The sequence below is a fragment of the Panicum virgatum genome, chromosome 2K, assembly GCF_016808335.1.
Source record: "Panicum virgatum strain AP13 chromosome 2K, P.virgatum_v5, whole genome shotgun sequence".
NCBI classification, from domain to species: Eukaryota; Viridiplantae; Streptophyta; class Magnoliopsida; order Poales; family Poaceae; genus Panicum; species Panicum virgatum.
This window is the reverse complement of record NC_053137.1, coordinates 21880572-21907104: the sequence shown is the minus strand read 5'-3', so window position 1 is coordinate 21907104 and position 26533 is coordinate 21880572. Positions and strand designations below refer to the sequence as shown.

The 26533-nt window shown below is 51.8% G+C and overlaps 3 protein-coding genes across 4 annotated transcripts; 2 read left to right on the top strand and 1 right to left on the bottom strand.

The window, feature by feature from the left end:
- Positions 1-7286: 7286 nt before the first annotated feature.
- LOC120671598 (LYR motif-containing protein At3g19508-like) lies at positions 7287-8090 on the top strand. The gene is made up of 2 exons (XM_039951982.1): positions 7287-7536; positions 7646-8090. The coding sequence occupies exons 1-2, from the start codon at positions 7345-7347 to the stop codon at positions 7712-7714; spliced, it is 261 nt and encodes an 86-aa protein (XP_039807916.1). The 5' UTR covers positions 7287-7344; the 3' UTR covers positions 7715-8090.
- Positions 8091-9316: 1226 nt separating this feature from the next.
- LOC120671587 lies at positions 9317-11154 on the bottom strand. Of its 2 annotated transcripts, none has more exons than XM_039951969.1 (4): positions 10953-11154; positions 10760-10868; positions 10182-10294; positions 9317-9653 (listed from the first exon to the last, which is right to left on the bottom strand). In XM_039951969.1, exons 2-4 carry the CDS (start codon positions 10857-10859, stop codon positions 9576-9578), a joined length of 291 nt encoding a protein of 96 aa, XP_039807903.1. In that variant the 5' UTR covers positions 10860-10868; positions 10953-11154; the 3' UTR covers positions 9317-9575. The 2 variants fall into 2 exon arrangements, with proteins under 2 accessions (XP_039807903.1, XP_039807896.1); XM_039951962.1 differs by having other exon boundaries at positions 10918-11111.
- A 24-nt stretch (positions 11155-11178) lies between these two features.
- On the top strand, positions 11179-25102 carry LOC120671576 (cleavage and polyadenylation specificity factor subunit 2-like). Its single transcript, XM_039951951.1, has 18 exons — positions 11179-11456; positions 12345-12513; positions 12678-12774; positions 12847-12973; positions 13047-13162; positions 13382-13476; positions 13556-13707; positions 14022-14079; positions 14149-14256; positions 14681-14933; positions 15272-15453; positions 15733-15828; positions 15929-16027; positions 16359-16490; positions 22557-22601; positions 23794-23958; positions 24392-24463; positions 24659-25102. The coding sequence occupies exons 1-18, from the start codon at positions 11308-11310 to the stop codon at positions 24755-24757; spliced, it is 2214 nt and encodes a 737-aa protein (XP_039807885.1). The 5' UTR covers positions 11179-11307; the 3' UTR covers positions 24758-25102.
- The last annotated feature ends 1431 nt before the right edge of the window (positions 25103-26533 follow it).

The window sequence follows — 26533 nt, the reverse complement described above, 5'->3', positions numbered from 1 at the left end:
AACGATCTTGTTGGCGGCGCTCGCCGCAGCAGCGGGGTCGATGTCTCTCGAATCCCTGTATTCCTCGCTGCTATCCGTCAGCTGCACCACCGGGATCACGCTGTCCGTCGCCGCTTGCACCGTCACTGTCTGCGCCGTCATCACCGCAACCACACCCTCGTCCTGGCCCTCTGCGGGCACCGAGACGTGGGCTTCCTCCACCATCGGCGCCCTCTGCGCCGACACCTCCGCGACTCCCTCGACCCCAGCCCCCGGGGGCCCGGGGACGAGGGTCTCCACCTCTGCCTGGCTGGCGGGGCGCTCTTGCGCACCCCCACCTGATCCTTCATCTGCAACCAGTCGGGCGGCGCTATTCATGCCGCTCCGACCGACCTCGGCCTCGACGTCCGGCCAGGCGGCGTCTTCTGCGCCGCCCCGGCCGGCCTCCCCCGCAGCGTCAGCCGGAGCGGCTACTTCAGCTCTGCTCTGGCCGGCGTCGCCCCCGTTCCCCGCCGCTCGAGCCTGTTTGGCCACCTGGGCCCCTCGAGCCATGGCCTCCCGTAGCGTCTCGGCCTCCACCATGATGTCCACGACGGGCGGGGCCTGCGGCGCCGATTGCGGCGTGGCTCGCGCCCCGGTCTTGTGGGCTTTGGTCGGCGCGAGCTGGGCGGCGTCCTTGGCAAAGGCCCCGGAGCTGGAAATTGGGGAAGGAAGACTGAGGTTAGCAGGATTGGGGGAGCGATCAAACGAACACAACAAACAAAACCAAAAACACTTACCCAGACCGGGCACTCATACTGCGTTTGCCCGTACCGCTCCTTCGGGCCCGCGGCACAATGACGCCCCTCATGTTCTCAACGAAGAGCTCGCCACGGAAGAGGTGGATCCACAGATCTCAGTGGGCTTCGATCCCCAAGTATCCCTCGCAGACAGCGACGAAGACCGCCGCCTGTGAGATGGAATTGGGGCCGAAGTTGTGCAGCTCCGCTCCATAGTAGTCGCACAAGGCCCGCATGAACCTGCTGACGGGGACGCCGAATCCCCGCTCGTGCAGGCGCACGAGGCTCACGATGTAGCCTTCGGGGGGGGTTTGGCTCGGTCTCCTCCGGCCGCGAAGCAATCCACGCCGGCCGCTGCGAGTTGACGTTCATCGGCAGCAGCCGGTCGGCCGCCAGCTGCTCCAGGACCGCCTCCGTGGCGGTGGACTTCCCCCACGGCACCGGCTCTCGGATATCCGACATGGCTTTGGACTACTGGAGGTGTGGGGAGACAAGCTTTGTGGTGCCTGAGGTACGCTCTCGCTCTCTCCTTCTTCTTCCTCTTGCTCTTGGTTGCGGGCTCAGATGCAGGGGAGGCGAAGAAGGCAAGGGAGATAAAGGCAAATGGCCAGGTGAGCCCAAACAGCCCCGCCCCCCCGCTCTCGCTTTTATTTCACCATGGCATGTGGATACGCTGCCACGGCACGAATCCGCCGCATTCAATGCGGTAGATTTAGCCATCGCTGACGGATGGGCCCCACGACCGCAGAGTCTCCCATGCGCGCACTCGGCCATAATTACGGCACGGTAATCGACGAGCGCGGCGCGACTGTTGCGCTGTTCAATCCGTCAGCCGCCGCCCGCACCGCTTCATCTACCCGAGGTAGCCGCCTGAAAAGGCGCGCCCGCACCGCACCGCACGAATCGGGCCACGTCGCCCACGACCAGCGGAACACCTGCGCCCATGACTAGCAAATCCGCGCCGCTTGCGAACCATGAAGGAATATTCCTTTCGGGGGCTCTTCACCCTCGAGGGAGTCTTATTCCGAGGCCTTACTGATCAGGGGTTCGAAGCCTGGCCCGTCGAGGGTTCGACAAGCGCCCTAGATTGCCAGAGTCAGGGACTGCATGGACGTGTTGTACAAGCTACCCTCGAACGCGGAGTTCAAGACGTCCTACGCAGTGTTCAAGGCCAGTCGAGGGTGCCTAGCAGGGGGATCCCATCGAGGGAGAGCATCGAGCCCTCGGACCCTATCGAATGGGTCCAAGCCCCGCCTAGCGAACCTTAGCGAGCGCTTTATGTGACGTGTCCATGGACCACAAGCTGACCTTTGATCGAACGGGGCACGGACGTCTACTTGAACTACCCGATAACAGCTTACCGAAGCAACCATGGCTCGCGGCCCGGACATGGGTAGCATGGTGCGCTTCGCCCCTCCTCCCTGCGGAAGGGCGACGAGGGTCATAGCCAAAGTCGAGGGTTCCCTGAACGCCTTTACCTAGGCCGGGGCTCGGGGGCTCCTCCCACACCGCGGCTCAAGCCGCACCCTCGAATAGGTCGACGACCGTCGATTGTGAAGATCCGTGTGTCTAACCAAAACCCCTACTATTGACGCACGTCTGCCTGATGGTTAAGCTGGATACTGGGTCGTTGTGCCAGCGCTGAGAATGCCGAGGGCGGCTGAAAGAGTGCCGATGCCGGCTGAAAAAGATGCTGGCCAGCCACCCCAGTGAAGCAACCAAGCGGGGCGACATTTATAGCCCTTGGACGAGTACAAACACTCCTCCAAGGCCTCAGGGGCTACACCCGCGGGTGCGCTGACGCGCCCCCATGGAGGAAACTTCACACATTCGAGGACCGAAATCTCCTGCAGGGGCGGCACCCACCCATACACTTTCGGTCGTCCTCTCCGCGAAGGAGAAGGAGACTTCATTGCTCTTTACAAACAAAAATTACAAATGGCTACCGGCTTAAAGCCGTCGACAAGTACAAATGCATTGAAACCTGCATGGTAATTTTCCCTGTCTTGGGGAGGAGCGAGCGACGAAGAAAAGCACCGGGCTCCTGGCTGACGCGACGACCAGGCTGCTAGGGATGCAAGGAACAGCCCCCAGACCGCACGGGTCCAGCGGGATACTCTCCTCGCAAGCTTTCTTCTAGCATCTCCTCCACCGAAGACCATACGGGGGGTCGAGCTGGCGGACAGCACCCTTCACACCGTCTCCCCGAGAGCAACCTTGTCGCCAGGGGGGACGATGCGAAGAATAGCCACCAAACCTGGCACCGGCGCCATGGTCAGGCGTCTCCATCCCCCTTCAGGCTATTGGACAGCGCGGCAAACGCATCGGCTGCAGAGCAGCAGGCCCCATCATGGCCCTGGCCCGCTCAGCGCGCTAACGTGTCTTGTCCCCGGAACAAAACGAGAAGGGGCGCGCACCTCGAAGTACTCTCCCCGCAGGCGCACTACCCCGACCGACGAATTGTCACATCCACTGGGCTGGCACCCAGGTGCGCCTGGCGGGTGCACAACATCGACCGATAACGTCAAAGGGGGAAATCACTGAAATACCCTTTGGCCGAATCCCATGACTCGACCAAAGCCTCGGGGGCAACTGTCGGGTACCGCGATTAGGGACGCCCTAATCGGGGTACTAGGATCACCCTAAAAACCGCAAACACATGCTAGGCGACTGGGCCCATGAAGGCCTACGGCCTCCTTCCAATCTGAAATAAAGGAAAGGACTCAAAGAAGCCCAGCATGCGGCCCATTCGCACCCCTCTCGGACCCGCGGGGCGACCTCCGCCTCGCTCGAGGGCACCCTTCGAGACCCTCGACTGCGCCCTGCGTCTCCGCCTCGCTTGAGGGTAGCGAATCTACCCTCGAGCGGGCAAAACATCTCCGCCTTCCTCGAAGGTAGCGAACCTACCCTCGAGCAGGCAACTCATCTCCGCCTCGCTCGAGGCCACCCCTCGGCGTAAAGGACAAACGGCCCTGCCGCTCACCCGCCCGTCGTACGGAGGCATTAAATGCCAACCACTCCTCCACAGCGCCCAGGACGGACGGCGTCAGGCCGCCATTCCCCACAGTGGCTGTGACCGGAGTCCCGTCCGCCAACTCCTGTCACTGCTCCGCCATCTCGGACGTTGTGGCAGCACTGTGGAGCCTGCGACGCGGGACGAGACATGCTCGGCACAGCTCCTGTTACTATTCTGCCAACTCCGGCTGTCCGGACTCCACCTCATCACATGTATGGCCCCGGGCCCGCCTCCCGCTCGGGAAGGGGTCCGGCGTCGCCACGTGCCCCTCAAGGAGGGACGCTCAGCACTAGCAGTCGGAGGCCCGGACCTCCCCCCTCGAGGGGTCCGGGACCTCCACGTGACTCCTGGACCTCCTTAGTGCACACGCCAGCACTCCGTCCAGGGGGGTCCGGGACCGCCACGCGCCTCATCACCGCTGGTGCACGTATATCTGAAAGACCCTGACCTGCAAGGCCCACGGAACATCACCACGCCACGAGGTCCGGGCCTCCACGTGACTCCTGGACCTCCTTAGTGCACACGCCAGCACTCCGTCCAGGGGGGTCCGGGACCGCCACGCGCCTCATCACCGCTGGTGCACGTATATCTACAAGACCCTGACCTGCAAGGCCCACGGAACATCACCACGCCACGTCTGGAGGACTGTACACCCTACAGCGACGACCACACTGCCTGCTGGGGCTGGCCGGATGCCGGCGCGATCTCCGCAAGATCAAGGACGACACCAGGACGACTGCCATGCCCGACGCCATGCCCCACAGTGTACTTCCTACAGTGTTCGACAACTGCACCCCCGTGATTCGGGGGAAAACGATGACTTCCACGTTCCCCTGCGCATGTACACCGCCCCTCCTTGTGACTATAAAAGGAGGAGGCGGGCTTCTTTTAAGGGGGGACGTTCTAGATGTTAGCTATCATCGCCACCCTACGTTCGCGACCATCCTCACACGAACACAACGCTCAGCACCGATATTGGCACTCGCCTCAATCGACTCCTCCTCTTTCAGAGACCTGGGAGCTTCCCTCCATCTCTCGCCACGCCTGTATCCCCCTACTACAGGCATCTCCACGCGGCCGGAACTAGGATAAACCGTGCGTTACTGTGTTTCCTCTTGCATCAACATCTGGGACGAGGAAACACACAGCATTACTAGTTGGGATCCGGACCCCCGGGTCAGGACACCGACAAGTGTTGAATGTGTTGGTGCATGCGCTACCGTGGTGGTAGACTTGCGACCGAGCTCTGTCGTGGTGACATCTCGGGTTTGGTTGGTTATGGTTGTTGGCTGCCCTGATAAGCCTTAAGGACCGAGTGTTGTGGTGACATCTCACCTAACCTACCTTTAGTACGACCACATGAGCTTGTATGGGTAAGCCTTAGTCTAATCCCACTGGCTAACCTGGTAGTCGTCCGAGGTGGATATGTTTTGGGTTGAGACCTGGATTGGTCCAGACCCGGGGGTTTGTGGGTGACTAGTCGGGTTGAGCCACGGCTGGGTGTCGGCTATGACGAAGCCATCTCTGGACGGTGAAGTGCGTGTGGGTAAAGCGTACAACCTCTGCAGAGTGTACAATCCATTCGAATGGTCCGTGTCCTCGGTTTGGACAGGTTACGGTGTGGACATCTCAACTAGTTGAGCCACCTAGCCTATGAGATGGATGACTGTTTGGGTTACCTTTAATACTATATTTGATATATATTCTGCTGATTAATGGACCTTTGAATATTAATCTGTAACTCCCTCCCCATAAGGGTGAGGTGGGACTTGCTGAGTACTTTCGTACTCAACCCTTGTTGATTATTTTTTTCAAAGGATCCTGACTTTGTGCCTGAAGATTATGAGTAGATCGTGTCCGCACCCAAGCTGATCGAGTGGAGCCGTAATGGACGAAGTGCTAGTTTTGCATGTCGTTATGCTAATCGTTATCCTATGGTTATTTGCGGTAGCTTGGTGTTGTCACTTTACTCCTCGTGTACGTGTTGAATAAAGCTCTGTATGACTTTAGACTCCACTTGATGTAACATGTATTGTACCGGGGACTTGCTTCGGTTATTAATACATGGTTTAGCCTCGATCTTTGGGTCGGGGCGCTTCACGTCGCCTCCCTCCGCCTCGCCGCCGCTCGAGCAGGTCGCCGGGAAGCTCGCGCGGCCTGTGATGACCGTGGTGGTGGGGCCCCTTTCCCCTTCTTTCAGCGGATTCGGGCGGGCGCGGCCGCGCCGGGCCGCTTGAAGATGCTCGCCGGCGGGGGCGCCGGCCCGCAACGGCGAGGCTCGATGGCTGCGGATCCGGCATGGCGCCTGCCGGTGTGCGCGTGGGGCAGCGGGGGCTCTCGGCCGGTAGCTGAGGCGCTGACTGCGGCGACGCGTCGGTGACGAGTCGGCGGGGGGTCGTGCTGGGGCTTCATTCTGCGCATCTAGGAGCTTCCCACTCTTCAGCGACTCTACGATTTCGGCGGCGGTGTCGTGGTGGCGCGGCCATGGGTGTCTGAGCAGAGCATGTCTGCTGCGCCATGGTGTCGCGGCAGGGATGCTCTGCCAGACGTTTCTGGTGGCACTAAGGTGGTGCGACTGGTGATCCTCGGCTTCATGGAGGCTGTGACGGGTGGTAGGAGCCTGTGCGCAGGTTAAGGCACGCGCAATGGTGTGGTGGTCGCACGTCGGTGGGGGGTTGCGCGCGGCTGCGGCGACATGTGTCCTGGGAGGTGAGGTTGGTGTGTTTGGCGGTGACCTCGTGGCGGCTGCGGGAAGGAGGGTGCTGGGAGAAATCCCGCTTGGCGATGCTGGGCCGACAATGGCGACATCCTGGATGCCGTTATCCTGCTGAGGATATTGTCAAAGCATCCTTCCTGTTTCGATGGTGGAATCTCCGGGTGAAAACCCTGGCCATCTTGGGTGGGCGGCGACGACGCGCATTAGCGTCGTGTTTCTTCCTGAAGACGCTGCCCTTGGAGCTCCCCGTCTCCGTTGTGCGCTAGCGTCTTCACTGATTGGTTTGGCGGCGTTCGGCCACGTATAGCGTCGGCCGTGCCTGTGCTAGACCCCAACCGTGTTGGCGGCAAGGTGCAGAGGGCCTATGGGTGCTGGAGGACTGGAGCTGGCGCGCAAGGTGCAGTTGTGATCTCGGTGACGGTTGGGCGGAGGTGATGCTCTTATAGCAGTTTTAGATATCTGAGTCCTTGGCAGAGGAGTGAGGCGGTGGGATAGGCGAGACCCCCACGCAGTGTGGCCAGTATCAGTATTTTTCTTTGGTGCTGCGATGAGAGTGTTCTGCCGAAGCACCGCTGGAGCAGAGGGATCGACGATCGTGTGTGTGCGACTTGAGAATTCTAGCCGCTCGGGCTTGCAGCGGGCTGCGTTTTTGGCGTGGCACAGCATTGGCGACGGCGCTTTCTTCGACGGCTTTCTTTTAGCTTCTCTCCCAGATGGTGGTGGTGGTGTAAAGTTGTGTTGTGTGGTGTACGCTTCAACGCGTTATGTATGAATGTTTTCTCTGACAGAGCTCCTGCTATCTTAAAAAAAAAATACTCGCAATCAGCAGCAGCTCGCCTCGGCGGTGTGCGGTGATGTCGAACGCGGGGCTGCGCGCGTACCGCGAGGTGCTGCGCCTGGTGCGGCGGCTGCCGGCGGAGACGCGGCTCTACTACGCCAAGTACGCCCGCGAGAACTTCGTCAACTACCGCGACCTCTCCGCCGACGACGACCTCGCGGCCCTCCTCCGCCGCGCCTACACGCACGCGTCATGGGTCCTCTCCAAGGTAGTACGGTCGCTTCGTTCTCAACCTTGCTTGCTTGCTTGCTTTCGCCCAAGACCACCGCGGCCGAGCTGTCGTCTAAGCAGGCAACGCTGGCCTGGCTGCCTTGCAGTACTCGATCGACGCGGAGAAGGCGGCGGCGCGGCTCAAGGCTCTCGGCGACGGCCACGCGGGGCGGTGACGCGCGCAAGGTGTTCGACCCTATGCCCGCTCCACGCCTGAGGCTTCAGTTTAGCTTTGACTTATGTGCTTGGTTTGGCAGGCGCTTGCATTGCATTACTCCGTCTTGAATAAATTTGCTCAAGGTTTTGTTTGCTTTGATCCCCGACTCCAAGTTCTATGGCCAGGATGCACACGCAGTTGTCTGTCTGCCGCCCTTTTTTCAATTCATTTCAACACCATCTTTATTTCCTTGGTGGTATCCGGCTACATGAACGACTTGTGGTTGATCTTGGACATGTTTATCTGGTGCATGAGTTCTGGATTGCGATATTCGGGATCAAAGATGAGTATGTTAACATGTTTTTGATGAATGAGAAACAGTATTAGCCCTAGTAGATGGAGTACTCGTCTAAGTTTTAGGTTTTCCTAATCGTTCAAAAAATAGTTTTAGGTTTTCCTGTACCGAGTTTTTCGGTGTTAGGGTTCTGGAGTTCCCTTCTTTTCTCAGGCATGGCAAGAACTTACCAAATTTGGTTTATCCATAGCAAGGTTTGCGAGGTGTTGACGATCCCGGATTCTTCACCACTCGGACGAGTATTTACCAAATTTCCAAAGGCAACACCAACATTGGAGTCACCTATGGCGCCCCATCCGGAATCAACTTAATGATCTTCTCCTAGATGCCAACCACCAAATAAACTTGCCTAATACACTATACGACCTTTGAATTCCAAACTTGAAAGAATTGGATGTGAACAAATCTTTTGGAACAACTGCAGTTCAATCAATCAAACAGGTACCCCATCCCGGAGATTTTGCTGAAAGCCTCCAACTTCAGGGATTTGCACGTCCAAATAAAGCATACACACAGCTGGCGTAGAGAAACAGACAAGCAATACCAACACAGGGAAGCAGAGCACCACAAATTGTCTAGTTCCTTAAGAGGCCACTATGGAAGAACAAGCTCCTTAGATCAGGTTGACTTACCAAGACAGGAACTGGCAGCAGGACAACCCTAGACTAATAGAAACGGTCACATATTCTTTACATACTATTAGTCTAGGTTTGTCTTGTTCTTTGCAACAACAATGGTACTATGGTAAGCACACCCTGGAGATTGGAGACTCAGGCTGATTTTAGTTGACTTTTTCAGCAGACAAAAAAAAACTTTGGATTGCAGAAAGACCGACTTAGCATTCAAAGGAATTGCTCAATGGAGGTGTGGAAGGACACATCACCTCCTCCATGTAAACACATGTAATCATCTAGGTCCTAGGACATAAAATGCTTTGCCCTGTACAACAGGCACCGCAAACCACACAATGGGGATGCTTTAACCTCATCTCCGTGACTTGTGTTTAATAAATAAATCATGATTTATCAAATACAACGATAACTCATTCAATTCAACGTGAAAACGTGGTGGAACACATAAATTTAACATTGCATCAGTTAGATCACAACAACCGGGCAGCTGCAACCACTGTAGTGATTAGAGCTAAAAATCAGTGAGACAAGTAAATGCCTTAATTGAAGCAAACTACAAAAAGATCCAACATGTTATTTCATTAAAAGACATCTTTAAAGAACAAAAAATTATGATGATTGGAATGAAAATTAGTGAGATTCATAAATGTCTGCTTTATTGGATGCAACAGCAAAAGGATCCAAGATGCTAGTATTTCTCTGTAATCCTTATCTTTAATTAAAGAACAAAAAATGCTAGTTAAAAGCACAACTGGAAGCAGGCAAATAATACTTTACAGCATAAGATCAGCTGAGAGAGATGTTTCCTTGTATTTAGTTCACTGTCAAGCTAACGATCACAACAGTTAACAGAGCTGAAAAGTGCTCTTTAGAAAGAAGCTAATATCCTACATCTACTTCTTCCTATGCTTTGAGGTCTTCAGTGTAATCAGTCTTGGTTCTTCGGGCATTTTGGCTTCCACATACTGTTCCTGTGAGTCAGTATTAACATTTTGAGACACCTCATTACACACACAAGAAAAAGGTACTGCAGGGCTGCCAGGGAAAAACATAATTTTAATACTGTAAAGCAATACATATAATTCTAGGATGAGAGAATTAGCATCTTTCTCAATAACTGGTACAAGTCAACTCATGATCCCAAAGCTTAAACAAACTAGAAATTGAAAAACTAGCTAGCAAGTATGTGTTGATGAGTGAATTCTTTAAAAAAGTAAAAAAGAGGTGTAAATCCAATTGCACTAGGAAATTGTGCTATTCAAAAGTCCAGGCCTATATGCTCTCTGAAAAACAATATGAACGTTTGTTTCAAACTGAATGACTTATTAACTTCAACCAGTTTAGTCAACCGCAATCTTCATTCAAAGTAATCTAAATCTCAAGGGAATTAACCAATATTTTCCTTGCAAATACACAACAAAGGGCCCTGAATTGTTGGCAAGCAATATGGAGGAACACAGGGAGCTCTACAGGTGAGATTTTGGAAGAAAGGTACCGACCTCCTCCCACTGTTTCTGAAGCTGCAGGAGTTCTTTACAGGATGCTATACACTTAGCATGGTACGCTGCAGCCAAATCTTTAATCAGGGCCTTTCTTTTGATTATCCCGACCACTTCAAAACATCAAGAAACTAGATGTCAGACCACTGAAAAGACTAAAAAATTACACCAAAAGCAAAGTTTTGATACATTATCAGTTGACAAACTAAAAGGTTTGGTGGATGCTCTTCTCGAGATAATGACAATTTCCAAGAATACAACTTGAGCATCCAGTTCGACAACATTCTAATATCCAACGACGCCACCGTCCTTACAGTAATAGTTTTCCGAACTTTCCTGGTACCAAAGAACATTTTTTTGAAGTTGTGTGCCAGTAAATTCTAGGGAATGCGTAGTTCACGATTCTTGTGCAAATAACCTACATGAAGCTAAAGATAATTCAATCTTCCATCCAAATTTCTCTGGCGAGATATTTCCTACGAACAAAGCAGGAACTAACCTACAGCACGAATTAAAATTATACAAGAATCTACCGAAACGAATCGAATAAGCCAGTTAATACGAGAACGCCCCCTTACTCCGGCTGGGATCGAACTGCTGCTCCTCAGATTTGGACCCGTTGGCCGCCGGCTCCCCACTTCCTCCTGCAGCAGCGGCGGCGGCGGCGGCGCCGTCCATCGGAATCAGCTGCATAGAGACATCGCGCGAGTTAGAGTTTTGCCCAGATCCATCCAACCAGAGACACCACCACACGAGAAGCTTCAACCCAACCAGAAAAGGGAGCCGATCCGACCGGAGCCGAGGAGCTTCGCTTCCTTGCGGATTGGGCAGCCGTCCTCTCAGGCTCTCACTGCGCGTTCGTTTGGTCGGCGTCGCCGGCGGCGAGGGAAGGGCGCGCCTCACCGCACCGGAGCCGGGGGAACACGTGGGCACGGAAGGATTCGAGGGCCATACGGGCCTGAGTTTGCTCGGCCCAACACGGCCCACACCAGTTGACGCGCGGGGTTTAGGCAAGGTTCGCTGCGTGTCTGCTTCCAACTTCGAACACAACCCACCACCCCTTCCGAGAGGCGGAATCCTCCGCCTCCGCTCGCCGTCGAGCCGCCGGAGGGGGAGATTGGGTCAGATGGGGACGTCGGTGCAGGTGACGCCTCTCAGCGGGGCGTACGGGGAGGGGCCCCTGTGCTACCTGCTCGCCGTCGACGGCTTCCGCTTCCTCCTCGACTGCGGATGGACCGACCTCTGCGACACCTCGCAACTCCAGCCCCTCGCCAAGTACGCCTCTTCTTGTGCTCGTGAGCTTAGCTTGTCTTCGATTCAGTTGACTCTTGAGGGAATGGTTCCCGCTCCCGACGCCACATTAGCATAACTGTTCGATGAAATGTCTCCGTGAGTGAGACTGGAGTTTGGCCGGCGCTGCGCTCAGATACTGTAGTGACCTGATGCGATGCGAACCACTTGTTGGTCCAATTGCACAAATCTTGTGGGTAGTGTAAATTCTGGCTGATGATTGGTGCCTCTGCTTTGCTAGGATGGAGGCTCGCTCGTGGTTTGTCAAGTCCTAGGGTTTTGTGCTCTAACCAGTGTGATTTCCAGCTTGGTTGGAAAATCGGCTGACAATGAGTTTGTGCTCTCTTGCTTGTGTTAGACGGTGAATGTTCACATACCCATACGAACATATGTGCATGAATGTGCTTGGATGCGTGTCTGTTGCTGAATGACCTGTTATTTATGCAGCATTTTATATGCCTAAGGTGTAGTCTAGTAATTTGTCTAAACGTGTCTTCTCGCGCCTATTGTTTCTTATAACAGGATGCAAATAACTAAATAAGTCCCTATTTGATGACGTAGAAACATGACTGCAAACTTTGGCCTCCTTGTGTGCCACCTTGCATCCATGCCTATCGGATGTGCATAGCCTCTCCAGTGACTTATGTACTGACCGTTCAATTCCTGCCACTCATACAGTTACACATCTTACAGATGCAAGGATGCACTCCTACATATTTCTTTCCAAAATCCTCCCTCTGTAGTTAAGTAAAGGAAGTACTTTCCAGTACTACAGAATGCATAAATCACATTTCTGTAAATGAGCTGTTGTCGTCGAAGCAAATTGTATGTTACTTTTGACTTACACTCATAAGGGCACTATATATGTTTCAGGGTTGCACCAACAATAGATGCTGTTCTTTTGTCACATCCTGACATGATGCATCTAGGAGCTTTGCCCTATGCTATGAAACATCTTGGACTCTCTGCACCAGTGTATGCAACAGAACCTGTGTTTAGACTTGGACTTTTGACCATGTACGATCATTTTCTTTCTCGATGGGTAAGTTTCTTGGTGCCCACTATTTCCATAAGACGTATGCTATAAAATCACACATTTACAATACCATACAGTCTCCCTCTCTCCCTTCCAATATGTTAAAGAAAACTTGACTCCATTTTTGTAGTCTATATCCATTCACAGTAGACCCGTACCTTCTTTTGCAGCAAGTCTCAGACTTTGACTTGTTTACTTTGGATGATGTTGATGCTGCATTCCAAAACGTTGTGAGATTGAAATACTCACAAAATTACCTTTTGAATGGTCAGTAAGATCATGCTGTCACATTGTTTTAGCATGCTACACTGCATCTGCTCACATAGCATCTCTTGGCAGATAAAGGTGAAGGAATTGTTATTGCTCCACATGTGGCTGGGCATCTTTTGGGGGGTACAGTGTGGAAGATAACAAAAGATGGAGAAGATGTTGTGTACGCTGTTGACTTCAACCATCGGAAAGAGATGTTAGATCCTCTCTTGTGTTTTTCCAGAATAAATTTGGTTTTCTCTTTTGCATAAACTATCTCATTTTTTCAGGCATTTGAATGGTACCGTTCTTGGATCTTTTGTGCGGCCAGCTGTTCTGATAACTGATGCTTACAATGCTTTGAACAATCAAGGCTACAGAAAAAAGCAGGATCAAGATTTCATTGGTACGGCACTCAGCTCTGGACTTGCTTTTATTATTCTGTTTCTATATATTTTTGCAATTTTAATAGTATGCCTAAGTGCTAGCCTCTACCTTCATGAATCATGATGAAGACTCACTGTTAGATGCTATAGCTCCAAATGATATGTTCACCACCCTTTCCGTTTTATATATGTGATCATCCTAGCCACGGTTTTGTTTAATGCCATCATGTTTCATGCAGATTCATTAGTTAAAGTTCTGGCAAGTGGTGGAAGTGTGTTACTTCCTGTTGATACTGCTGGTAGGGTGTTGGAACTTCTTTTGATATTGGATAAGGTGAAATCTCTGATACTATCTCTAGACTCTTCGTGTTATTTCAATAATGTGCTAACTTTTTGTCTTGGATATATTGCAGTACTGGGGTGACCGGCGTCTGGAGTACCCTATCTACTTTCTTACAAATGTTTCTACAAGTACTATCGACTATGTCAAGAGTTTTCTTGAATGGATGGGTGATCAGATCGCAAAATCTTTTGAAAGCAGTAGAGCTAATGCCTTCTTGTTAAAGTATGGCCTCAAACAGCAATAAGTTCCAGCTAAACTTTATTTGGTTCTTTTTGTGCTATATATGTTCACTATTTAAGTTCAAATATTAATACTCTCATTTGCATCTCTTGTAATCACAATTTTATTATGTCTGAGTTGTTGTTCTGCTATTAGAATTCTATCATTTGTGCCATACTTAAGTATCCTTTTTAAGCAATGTTGCACTTCGAATTTTGGATATTTGTCTCGAGCGAACAGTTCTTTTATAAATAAATTGAACTATTGAAGTCGATCTGATTCTACCATTAACTAAACTTCATGTTTCTGTGTTGCAGAAAGGTCACACTTATAATTAACAAAGAAGAGCTTGAAAAATTGGGAGATACTCCAAAGGTTAGGGTAACATATTTCTCTGCTCTCCATCATACTGTTGGAGCCTTGAGGTTAATAGTTATTTAGCAGGTGGTTCTGGCGTCCATGGCAAGTTTGGAGGTTGGCTTTTCTCATGCCATATTTGTTGAGATGGCAAATGAAGCAAGGAATCTAGTGCTCTTTACTGAGAAGGGACAGGTACATTCTTGTGCGTGGCATATAAGTCTAAAAGTCAATGCAGATGTGTTACTCTTGTCATCAATCTTCTTGTGGTTTCAGTAGCTGGCAATTTGAAATGACTTATCATGGGAACTGTTGAAGCTTCTAACTAATGACTGCTGACAGTTTGCACACACATATTTGAAATTTTCAAATATTGAAAGATGAATAGTTGCTCTGACCTCTGAAAGTGAAGAGCACATGAATTGAAGGAGTCAAAGGGGAAAGTAAATTAGATGCTAAATAAAACTTTTGTAATTTGTAGAACAAAATATATATGACTATGAAGCCTCACTTCCATGAAACTACCAGTCTTTTTAATCTTAATGTTCCTTTATCTTACAAACATAATTCATGTACTACCTTTCTACAATTATCTGACTAGAAAATATTTGCTCTCCAGTTTGGTACACTTGCTCGAATGCTTCAAGTGGACCCACCCCCTAAAGCTGTGAAGGTCACTATGAGCAAGCGAATTCCTTTGGTGGGTGATGAGCTAAAAGCTTATGAAGAAGAACAGGAACGGATAAAAAAGGAAGAAGCAATAAAGGCTAGCCTTGTCAAAGAAGAGGAACTAAAGGCTTCGCATGGACCAAATGCGAAGGCTTCTGACCCAATGGTCATTGATACAAGTTCATCTCGTAAATCCGCCAAGGGTATATTACATTTTTGTGAACTTTGCTGGTCAATCTTCTTCAGAACTTACCACACATGGATTCTTAAATATACGCCATCTTCTGATAACAAGTTCTAGAGTACACCTGCTGTTTCTTTGACCCTACTCTATTTTTTTCTGCCTTTATAACATTGACCTGATCAAGTTCGATATCCACATTCGTGATTGTTGACTATATTCAGCAGCCAAGATGATAGTTACAATAACACAACTTCTGTTCCATTTAGTTTCCCCAAACTTGTTTTATGATGTAAGTTTTAATATTTGATGTGATGTGTTATGTATAGTTGACTATCCTTTACTTTGTGGTACTACCAGCCGGTTCACATTTTGGTGGGAACAATGATATTCTCATTGATGGATTTGTCCCTCCTTCAACCAGTGTTGCTCCAATGTTTCCCTTCTTTGAAAATACTGCTGAATGGGATGACTTTGGCGAGGTCATCAATCCTGATGATTATACGATGAAACAAGAAGAAATGGATAGTACTTTGATGCTTGTAAGTTTGTTTATGCACCCACTATGCCTCTTGAGTTTTGACAGATGGTCATTTGTAATCAAAATGGCTGTCATGTAATTCTTGCTCATTATTACTTAAGTGGCATGACTGACTCATATGGTTCAATCGAATACTTCGGTAGTTCTGCATTCCTTCATGATAGCTGAAAGATGCTTTAAAATATAACTGCAAATACATGAAAACCTTTTTGTCATCTTTGGACTAAGATGAAACTCAATTATTCATTCTTGGCTCTTACGTGCATCTCTTATTCTCCAGGGTCCTGGAGATTGTTTAGATGGTAAAATTGATGATGGCTCAGCACGTCTGCTTCTTGATTCAACACCCTCAAAAGTTATTTCCAATGAGATGACAGTAAGTTTTTCCTCTTTGTTTTCCTTCATTAGTCTTTGCGTCAATTGCAGAGAGCTATATGTTTATAACATGTGCTCTGGTATACTGAAACTTTTTCCAGGTTCAAGTGAAATGCTCATTGGTTTATATGGACTTTGAAGGTCGCTCTGATGGGCGTTCTGTGAAGTCAGTTATAGCTCATGTGGCTCCACTGAAACTTGTATGTGAGTTTAATTATATATACTTTTTTTATCTGTGTGCTTTAGATTTTTCAGGTTTAACTAAAGCATGCTCCTTTATGGGGCATATTGCGCATTTAGTTTATACTTCTCCATACCTGACACCATAGATGGTAGATTATGTCATTTATGCATTTTTCTACTTTTGACTTGCCACAGAAAAACTTTATTTAAATTATAAGTGTCTATTGCTTCTTGTTTGATTAGTTACAACAAGATTTGAGTGACATGCAATTGTTATGCTTGTGATCAGCGGTTGTCATGTGTATAGAAAATTGTTATCTCACGCTAAAGGATGCATGACTTTTTCAGGTTCTGGTGCACGGATCAGCGGAAGCTACTGAGCATTTGAAAATGCATTGTGCAAAGAATTTAGACTCACATGTTTATGCTCCTCAGATTGAGGAAACAATTGATGTAACATCGGATTTATGTGCCTATAAGGTAAGCATTTTAATTGCAAACTCATTTTAAAGTACTATAAAGTAGAAGGCTTAGGCGGTCGTTAAGATCAGGCAACCTAATACATTAATCTGATGGCTTGAGCAAGTAGAGGCAAAACCAAACCCCTTTCATGTACGAAACATTCAACTTTATAAGTTATTATGCACTATCGATCTTTTTGGGGGCAGCAGTAAGTGTTGGTGTATATTGAGCCCATGTGTATAGAGACCCATGTATAGGAATTATATATACCCACCCTTCTAGGGTTGGAGGAATACATCCATTATTCCCTCCTACATGGTATCATTAGCTTAGGGTTAGCCTCTCTCTCTTCTCTCCTCCCTCCCCTGCCAGCCGTCGCCGCCACCGGCAGCCATGGCCGGCCGCCGGCCGCCGGCGCCTCCACCCTCCTCTTTCCCTCCCCTCCCCTCCTCCTCTGCTGTTGCTGCCGCCGCCGGCCTTGCGCCGGGCGCGTGGCTCGTGCCGCCCGCCAGCCCGGCCGCTTGGCCCCAGATCCGGTCGCCCCGACCCGCCGCCGTCCTAGCCCTGCTCGACCCTGTGCCCGACGGCTCCGCTGTGGCCGCTGCAGGGGCGGGCGCCGGGGCTGCGGGCGTCGGAGGCGCGGGGGCCGCGGCCGCGGGCCCCCTACAGCCGCTCCAGGCGCTGCCCCCTTCCCTGCCGCAGCCCAATCCGGCCTCTGCTGCCGCTGCAGGCAGGGCCGCGGGCGTCGGGGGCCGCGGGCGTGGGCCCCCTGCAGCCACTCCAGGCGCCGCCCCATCTCCTGCGGCAGGGCCGCGGGCGCCGAGGGTGCAGGGGCAGCGGTGGGCCCCCTGCAGCCGCAGGTCGTCGACCCGACTGCCGCCGCCGCTTCCGCAGCTGCAGCCGCCGCCGCCGCCTCTGCGGCCCACTGCGCCGCGGTCGCTGCGGGCAAGCGGGCCGTCGACGCCGCAGTTGCCGATCCCGAATGGTCTGGCCTCGGGATGTCTCCCGCGGATGCGCCGCTCGCCGCCGCCGCCCTCCGCGGGCAGCAGACCGACGCCGCTCTCGCCGCGGCCCTCCTCGCTGCCAAGTCGGAGGCTTCGGCGGCCCAGGGGCGGGTCCGCGTGGCAGCCCTCGCCTGGGAGCGCAAGCGCGTCACGGCCGACGCCCTCGCTCTCCGGGTCGCCGAGGCGGAGCGCTTCCTCCGTGTCTCCTCCGGCCAGCACGTCGACCCTGAGCACGGCGCTTCTTCCTCCCACCAGGCCCCGCCCGCTGGATCTGGAGCCCGGTACGACTCGACCGACCCCATGGTCGCCCAGCTCCACCTCCAGGCCGCCGGCGTCCAGAACATCAGGGCCCTGGTCTCCGTCCTCCTCGACCCCGCGTCCTCCTACGGCCGCTGGCGGGATCAGGTCCTCCTCACCCTCCGCCGCTACGCCCTCGACGACCACATCCTCGTCGACTCGCCGATCAAGACGCGGGACGTGGCGTGGCTGCGCCTCGACAGCGTCGCCCTGTCCTGGATCTTTGGGACCATCTCTCTAGATCTTCAGGACCTCGTCAAGACCCACGGCGGCACCGCGCGGCAGGCCTGGGTGGCACTCGAGGGGCAGTTCCTCGGCAACGCCGAGTACCGCGCCCTCCAGCTCAACGCCACTTTCCGCACATTCGTGCAGGGGGACCTCTCCGTCGGTGAGTACTGCCGGCGGATGAAGGGCATGGCCGATGCTCTTCACGACCTCGGGGATCTGGTGTCCGATCGGGTCTTGGTGCTCAATGTCCTGCGGGGCCTGAGCAGCACCTATGACCACCTGAAGAACTGGATCGCCCGCCAGAGGCCCTTCCCCTCCTTCCTGCAGGTCCGGGACGACCTCGCCCTCGAAGAGATCACCAGGGGTCTCGCGCCCGGATCGGACTCGTCCACCTCCACCGCGCTCGTCGCTGCTCCACCGCGCTCGTCGCTGCTCCACCGGCTTCCTCCGCCGCCCCTGCCACCTATCTCCTTGGTGATGCTCCCGCTAGGCAGTCCGGAGGTGGGGGGGGGGGCAAGGACGTCGGCGGCGGGGGGACGTGGTGGTGGTGGCACTGGTGGCCCTGCTTCTGGGGCGCGCCGACTCTGCCGGCTCCGGCTCCGACTCTCGCTTCTGCCTCTGCCCCTGGAGGTACGCCCTGGCCATCCTTCAGCAACCCATGGTCAGGGCGCATCTCGATGTGGTCGTTCCAGGGTCCGGGAGGGGGGGCCTCGTCCTCTGCTCCAGCCAGCGGCCATGTTCACCGGTGCTGCTCCACTCTTCGTGCCGTCCTGGACCCCGCCCGCTCAGCCCAGCCAGCAACCGACCTGGCCTAGGGGGTGGGACCAGGCCGCTCTGGCGCAGTCCTTCAGCACCGTGGGACTAACGCCGCCGGTCAGCACCGAGTGGATCGCCGACTCGGGTGCCTCGTTCCACACTACTCCTGATGCCGGTATCCTCTCTTCTGTCCGACCCCCACACCCCTCTTGTCCTTCTTCTATCATGGTTGGTGATGGGTTTTGCCTTCCTGTCACCGCCGTGGGTTCTGCTCCTCGTCTTCCTAATGTTCTTGTTGCTTCTCAAATGGTTCACAACCTTCTTTCCATTCGCCAGTTTACTGCTGACAACTCCTGTTCTATCGAATTTGACTCTTCTGGTCTTACTGTGAAGGATTCGGCTTCCCGGCGTCCGCTCCTCCGATGTGATAGCCCGGGGCCCCTTTACACTCTTCGGCTTCTTGCTTCCGCAGCTCCGTCCTCGACTTCTTCATCGTCTACTGCCTTTGCCGTGACGCCTTCTTCCACCACTTAGCACCGCCGGCTTGGACACCCCGGCCGCGACGTTTTGGCTCAGCTCAGTCGTTGTACCGATGTTTCATGTACTAGGGCTCCTGCTGAGCACCTCTGTCATGCGTGCCAGTTAGGTTGTTATGTTAGACTTCCGTTTTCTTCTTCTTCGCATGCTGCGCATGCTTTTGATCTTATTCACTGTGACCTGTGGACATCTCCTGTGCTCATCATGTCTAGCTACAAATATTATCTGGTCATTGTTGATGATTTTTCTCATTACTCTTGGACTTTCCCTTTGCGCGCCAAGTCTGAGACCTTCCCCACCCTCCTCCACTTCTTTGCCTGGGTGTCCACTCAGTTCGGCCTCATTGTTAAGGCCGTCCAGTGCGACAACGGGCGGGAGTTCGATAACTCCACCTCCCGTTCCTTCTTCCTGTCTCGGGGTGTTCAGCTGCGTATGTCTTGTCCGTATACCTCTCTTCAGAACGGCAAGGCTGAGCGGTGATTTGCACGACGAACGACGTCGTGCGCACCCTTCTGATCTAGGCCTCTCTGCCCCCACGCTTTTGAGCTGAGAGCCTCCACACCGCCACCTACCTGCTCAACCGCCTTCCGTCCATTGTTTCCCCTGCTCCCACTTCACCACACTCTTCGGTACTCCTCGCTACGACCACCTTCGGGTCTTCGGGTGTGCGTGTTACCCTAACACCTCCGCCACCGCTTCTCACAAGCTAGCGCCCCGCTCGACTCGTTGTGTGTTCCTCGGGTACTCCCCTGACCACAAGGGGTACCGATGCTTTGACCTCACCTCTCGCCGTGTCCTGATTTCCCGACACGTCATCTTTGACGAGTCGGATTTCCCATACTCCACCTCCTCCACACCTTCTCCTGACCCCAAACTGGAGTCTATGTTTCCGACTGACCCGGTGGTTTAGCCACCGTTACCTGTCTGACCTTTCCCTGGAGGTTTTCCCGGCCCACCGGCACCGCTTCCGCTGATCCCTGCTGCGCCGAGCGCGGCCCCGATGCCCCCGGTCGCGCCACGCGTGGCCCCCGGACCTGTGTTCGTGCCGCGCGCAGACCCGGTGTCTCCCGCTGCGCCACGCGCGGTCCCGGTGCCTTCCCCTGCACCTGCGTCGGTCAGCGTCGACACCGGCGCCGCCTCCTGCTCCGGAGGCTCCTGCGACGCCTACACCGGAGCCGTCACCGACGCCGCCTCCTACGGCTCCCTCTCGAGCCGAGCCGGAGGTGTACCACCCGCCAGTCATCCATCGGGATCCTTGGCATATTCATCCCATGGTGACTCGGCGGATGGCGTCTCAGGCCGCGACTCTCACTGCCACCGAGGGAGAGCCGCGAGTCTCTCCGGTACCCTCCTCTGTTCGCGACGCCTTGGCGGATCCTCACTGGCGTCGCGCGATGGAAGAGGAGTACGCGGCTCTCCTCGCCAACCAGACGTGGGATTTCGTGCCGCGTCCGTCTGGTTGCAATGTGGTGACTGGCAAGTGGATCTGGACGTATAAGCGTCGGGCTGACGGCACACTAGAGTGCTACAAGGCTCGCTGGATTCTCCGGGGGTTCACCCGGCGGCATGGTGTGGACTATGATGAGACCTTCAGTCCAGTGGTGAAGTCCGCTACGGTGCGCACGGTCCTCTCGCGCTCTTGGCCTGTGCACCAGTTGGACGTGAAGAATGTGTTTCTTCACGGCTCTCTGTCAGAGACTGTCTACTGCTCTCAGCCAGCGGGATTTGTGTACTCGAGTCGTCCGGATATGGTCTGCCGGCTCAACAAGTTTCTCTATGGTCTGAAGCAGGCTCCTCAGGCTTGATACTCTCGGCTCGCCACGTTCTTGCTGACATTGGGGTTCACCGAGGCCAAGTCTGACACGTCTCTCTTCGTCTACTGCCATGGGGATGAGGCTGTATATCTGCTGCTCTATGTCGATGACATTGTGCTCACCGCCTCCAGTCAGCAGTTGCTTTAGAGTGTCATCTCCTCTTTGCAGCAGGAGTTTGCTATGAAGGATCTTGGTCAGCTCCACCACTTCTTGGACGTCACTGTTGAGCCTCGCCCGTCTGGTCTTCTCCTTCACCAGCGGCAGTACGCACTTGATATCCTGGAGCGGGCTGGGATGACTGATTGCAAGCCCTGCTCCACTCCTGTCGACACTTAGGCGAAGCTGTCTGCTGATCTGGGTGATCCGGTGGCTGATCCTACTGCCTACCGGAGTCTGGCCGGCGCTTTGCAGTACCTCACCTTCACCAGGCCGGACCTCATCTATGCTGTCCAGCAGGTCTGTCTCAATATGCATGATCCCAGGAGTCACACCTTGCTGCGCTGAAGCGTCTCCTCCACTACGTCCGTGGCACAGTGGACCTCGGCCTGGTGCTTCACCTCTCGTACTCTGCTGAGCTGGTGGTCTACACTGACGCTGACTGGGCTGGCTGCCCGGACACTCATCGCTCCACTTCCGGCTACGCCGTCTTCCTGGGCGGCAACCTGGTCTCCGCCGGTTGTCTCCCGCTCCAGTGCTGAGGCAGAGTACCGGGCTGTCGCTAACGGCGTGGCGGAGGCGTCCTGGCTACGACAGCTCTTGGCGGAGCTCCACAGCCCGCTCGCCAAGAGCACTCTCGTCTACTGTGACAACGTCAGCGCCGTGTATCTCTCCACCAACCCCGTCCAGGATCAGCGGACGAAGCATGTGGAGATTTGACCTGCACTTCGTGCGCGACAGAGTCACCATCGGCGATGTTCGGGTACTCCATGTCCCGACTACCTCCCAGTTTGCTGATATTTTCACTAAGGGGCTGCTCTCCTCGACCTTCTCGGAGTTTCGCTCCAGCCTAAACGTAGCCGGTGGCTAGTTGTGGCTGCGGGGGGTATTAGCCCTTTTGTACTCTCTTTGTACTCTCTTCTTGTCCAGTCTTGAATACCGCTGCGCCGGTTGTTCAGACTGCGCGGGGGGTGTTGGCTTTCTTGTTGTCCAGTCTTGAACACCGCTGTGCCGGTAGTTCAGACTGCGGGGGGGGGGGGGGGGTGTTGGTGTATATTGAGCCCATGTGTCTAGAGGCCCATGTATATGAATTATATATACCCACCCTTCTAGGGTTGGAGGAATACATCCATTATTCCCTCCTACAGTAAGACCCTTGTGTTCATGCCATTATTTGTTAAGCTAGGAGACTGTGTCCATGACATAACTATATCATCTACAATTTATATGTTGCATTTTCCATCAACCTTCCATTTTGCAAACTTTTTGATGTTTGTGCTGTCTTGTCTCAGGTCCAACTTTCGGAGAAGTTAATGAGTAACATCATTTGTAAGAAGGTACAAGCTATATTTCCCTATGGCATTATGTTTCATTCTTTCTATTGCTCTTAACAATCTCAAGAAACTTTGTATGATAATCTAACGGTCGAAGTTCTCACTTTGTATAGTTTAGCCCCCAAACTAAGCCCTTGTGAAATTGTTATAGAAAAACTACCCTTTGCAAAATTGCAAGTTCTTAAAAGACTGCACTGGAAATTTACCTCTTTAAGCATTGAAATTTTAACATACTGCTGCTTCCAATCTTATGTGGCATCTTTTAGAGGCGAAGGGGCCTGCAGCATAATGGTTACAGCGATCTTAATAGCATTCAGATCAGTTGCTGGTTCCCTGGTCGGCATGGATGAACCGACAGTGACCTTTCTCGGCTGGGCTCTGGAGTTCTTAGTGATACCGTGTGGGCAGCCGTCCCCCACCGGCTGATTTATTTTTGGAGTGTTTCTTACAACGGTTGCTTAATGCTTGCTTAGTTGCTAACTGTAAACAATATTGAACTAGTTGAATTCATTAGTCAACTTCAAATGCCTTGCATGCCAAAATATTGTCCATTTACCGTAAGAACTGTCATGGCCCATGACATGACAGAAGACGCAATGCAAGAGTGAAAGCGTACTGGAGTGGACTACGTATTTGATGTCATTTACTTCAATGTTTGTTCATTATTTCCAGTTAATCTGTAAGTGGACCCACGTAGTCTGGTGGGTACCTTCTAATAACTTAATAAGCCAGTGATGTAATAGAACACGGCACCTACGAAATCAGGGGCAGATCTAGGACCGGGCTTGGTTGGGAGGGAGGGGAGGGGGGGGGGGGGGGGGCAGCCCAAGAGCTCCTTTGTATCTTTGTATGTGGTTACTATCCTCACAGCTAAAGAAGGAAATTCTAGGACCATTCTGTCTCCGCCCCTGTATGAACTAAATCCAAAAAGTAAATCAGGAAGAGGATTCCTTCCTCATTCCTCTCCTAATTCTGTTGCTCGCTGTGATCGTCGCACGTCTCAGCTCATCACCAGTGGGAATGGGTGTTACAGAACCCACCTGGTTTGAGTCAGTAGTTATAGATTCTTTTTTAGGCAAGTTACCATGTTCTTCATCCTTCAAACTTGAATCAGTTAGTTACTTTCTACTTTGTCATGCACTTTCTTCACTATGGATCATCATTACGAAATCACTAACACTAACATGGACTGCAGTTGGGTGAGCATGAAATTGCTTGGGTGGATGCAGAAGTTGGAAAGGAAGATGAGAAGCTTGTTTTGCTTCCCCCGTCATCAATGCCGCCGCCCCACAAGCCAGTTCTTGTGGGTGATTTAAAATTGTCTGATTTTAAACAATTTCTGGAAAATAAAGGTTGGCAGGTAGGTTTGTTGCGTTCCCAAGTCTTTGATCTTCCACTGTACCTAAAATGACATTTTCAGTACTTTTAGTTTTAGGAGTGGACATGAGGAACATTTTATTTGTTATAAGTAGGATTGATCAAATGTGTTGAGACCTAGGGTGCATTAGTATGTTGATAAGAAATTGGAGCTGGCAAGTGTTAACTTTCACTATTTCTAGCATACTACAGGATTTGATAGCACTTGTTGGCTGCACAGGCTGTTCAGTTCGCGTAGCCTATAGATGCTCATTTTCCTCAAACGCACATAGCCTATTTTACAGTCGATTACAAGATTAGATTGATGAATGCCACAACATACGATTTTTGGGTGGCTAATGTTAGTGGGCAGGTATAGCTAATATCTGTTGGTGTATACACTATACTGAAGCCATTGACTCCTGTCACCGTTGCAGGTTGAATTTTCTGGTGGTGCATTATGGTGTGGCGAACACATCACGGTGCGCAAGATTGGTGATTCCCAGAAGGTAACCGTACCTTCCCCTTAGGAGCAATTCCCAGACTTGGATCTGCTGCGGTTGTTCATAGATGATGGTCCAGATTCCAGAACTCCAGACCGCGCATAGCAAAGCGACACTTCCAATTCCTGTGGATGCTTCGTCTTCCATGGAACCTCAGTAGGCACACGCTTACGCAGCTATGCTTTTGGTGTTGTGTTGCAGGGCAGCACTGGTTCTCAGCAGATCGTGCTCGAGGGCCCCCTGTGCGAGGACTACTACAAGATCCGGAAGCATCTCTACTCGCAGTTCTACTTGCTGTGAGGCCGACCGTGCGGGTGCTCCGTTTATCCTGGTATGCGCCGCTGCAACGCAGTCGGGTTGTGCAAGTGATGAGTGAATGGACTGAGGGAAGCTGATGTTGTGGTGGTCCGGGAGCCCCCTGTGTTGGTGGTAGATCTAATGGGACATTTGGAACCTTACGCGTGAGTGTTTAATGGACATGCCTGGTTGTAGCCCTGCTAATGGGTTGGAACCCGCACCATACCCAACCCCACCCAAAATTAACATATATAGATACCCAACCCCACCCAACTCAATTAGTTAATTTCTTAACTCTAACCAACCCGTTCCATTATAAGCGGTTAACCCATAAAAACCCATGGGTTCTACTATGCAGAGGAATTTAGTGGTTCTACACTTAATGTGGGGACCACATATATGTCTAGCCACACTACTTTACATAGAGTATCTGTCAGTCATATTGACTCATCTCTAAAAATTTCAGTCAATTTCGATAAAATTTTATAGTGTGAACGCGAGGTTTTAATTCCAGGGTCCGAGTCTTGATGTGGAGCCCACGTGTAGTTCTAGCCACGTTACTTTGCACAGAGTAGCTACCAGTCGTACTGAGTCATCTCCAACAAATTTCAGTCAATTTCGATAAAATTTTATAGTGTGAACGCGAGATTTTAATTCTAGGGTCCGGCTCTTGATGTGGAGCCGACGTGTAGTTCTAGCCATGCTGCTTTGCACAGAGTAGCTGCCAGTCGTACTGAGTCATCTCCAATAAATTTCAGTCAATTTCGATAAAATTTTATAGTGTGAACTCGAGGTTTTAATTCTAGGGTCCGGCTCTTGATGTGGAGCCCACGTGTAGTTCTAGACACGCTGCTTTGCACAGAGTAGCTGCCAGTCGTACTGAGTCATCTCCAACAAATTTCAGTCAATTTCGATAAAATTTTATAGTGTGAACGCGAGGTTTTAATTCCAGGGTCCGGCTCTTCATGTGGGGCCCACAGGTAGTTCTAGCCACACTGCTTTGCACAAAATAGCTGCCAGTCGTACTGAGTCATCTCCAACAAAATTCAGTCAATTTCGATAAAATTTTCTAATATAAACACGTGGTTTTAATTTTAGAGTCCAGCTCTCACGTGGGACCCACATTTATATATAGTTATACTATTTTGTAAAAAATATCCATTTCAACCCACCCCAACCCGACTCAACCCGTATTTATATAGAACCCGCCCCGACCCACCCCATTAACTAATACAACACATTTTAAATCATCCAAACACACTCCATTTCAAAACCCATCCCATAAAATCCATTTCAACCCAACCCATTAGCAGGCCTACTTGGTTGGGGCTCCCGTTGATTGTGTTCCTAAGATGTAAGACGCTGTCTGTAGATTAGAAGTGTATATTCATCGCAAAACCTTTTAATCTTGTTTCGTAGTACTATTCTGGTGCAGTGGTGCTGTCACATTTTTTCCTGTTCCCCTTTTCTCGGTTCTCTTCCCTGACTGTGCTGGTAACAATATTGATAAGGCCTTGTTTAGATGAAAAGCAAAAAAAATTTGCGATGAAATCTTGCTAATTTGAAGTACTAAATAAAGTCTATTTATAAAACTTTTTGCACAGATGGGTTGTAAATCGCGAGACGAATCTAATGATATTAATTAATTCATGATTAATTAATAATTAGCTGATGGGTACTATAGCATTACTGTTGCAAATCATGAATTATTAAGTAGGCTCATTAGGTTCGTCTCGCGATTTACAGCCCATCCATACAAAAAGTTCTGTAAATAGACTT

What these genes read in the sequence shown, in the direction of transcription:
- LOC120671598 (XM_039951982.1), top strand. Translation starts at nt 7,345, where the DNA reads ATGTCGAACGCGGGGCTGCGCGCGTACCGCGAGGTGCTGCGCCTGGTG. An exon ending in CGTCATGGGTCCTCTCCAAG is followed by an intron (nt 7,537 to 7,645) that starts GTAGTACGGTCG and finishes GCTGCCTTGCAG; the next exon opens with TACTCGATCGACGCGGAGAA.
- LOC120671587 (XM_039951969.1), bottom strand. Translation starts at nt 10,859, where the DNA reads ATGGACGGCGCCGCCGCCGCCGCCGCTGCTGCAGGAGGAAGTGGGGAG. An exon ending in GCAGTTCGATCCCAGCCGGA is followed by an intron (nt 10,295 to 10,759) that starts GTAAGGGGGCGT and finishes GATGTTTTGAAG; the next exon opens with TGGTCGGGATAATCAAAAGA. An exon ending in TTCAGAAACAGTGGGAGGAG is followed by an intron (nt 9,654 to 10,181) that starts GTCGGTACCTTT and finishes ACTGACTCACAG; the next exon opens with GAACAGTATGTGGAAGCCAA.
- LOC120671576 (XM_039951951.1), top strand. Translation starts at nt 11,308, where the DNA reads ATGGGGACGTCGGTGCAGGTGACGCCTCTCAGCGGGGCGTACGGGGAG. An exon ending in TTCTTTTGATATTGGATAAG is followed by an intron (nt 13,477 to 13,555) that starts GTGAAATCTCTG and finishes GATATATTGCAG; the next exon opens with TACTGGGGTGACCGGCGTCT. An exon ending in ATGTGGCTCCACTGAAACTT is followed by an intron (nt 16,028 to 16,358) that starts GTATGTGAGTTT and finishes TGACTTTTTCAG; the next exon opens with GTTCTGGTGCACGGATCAGC.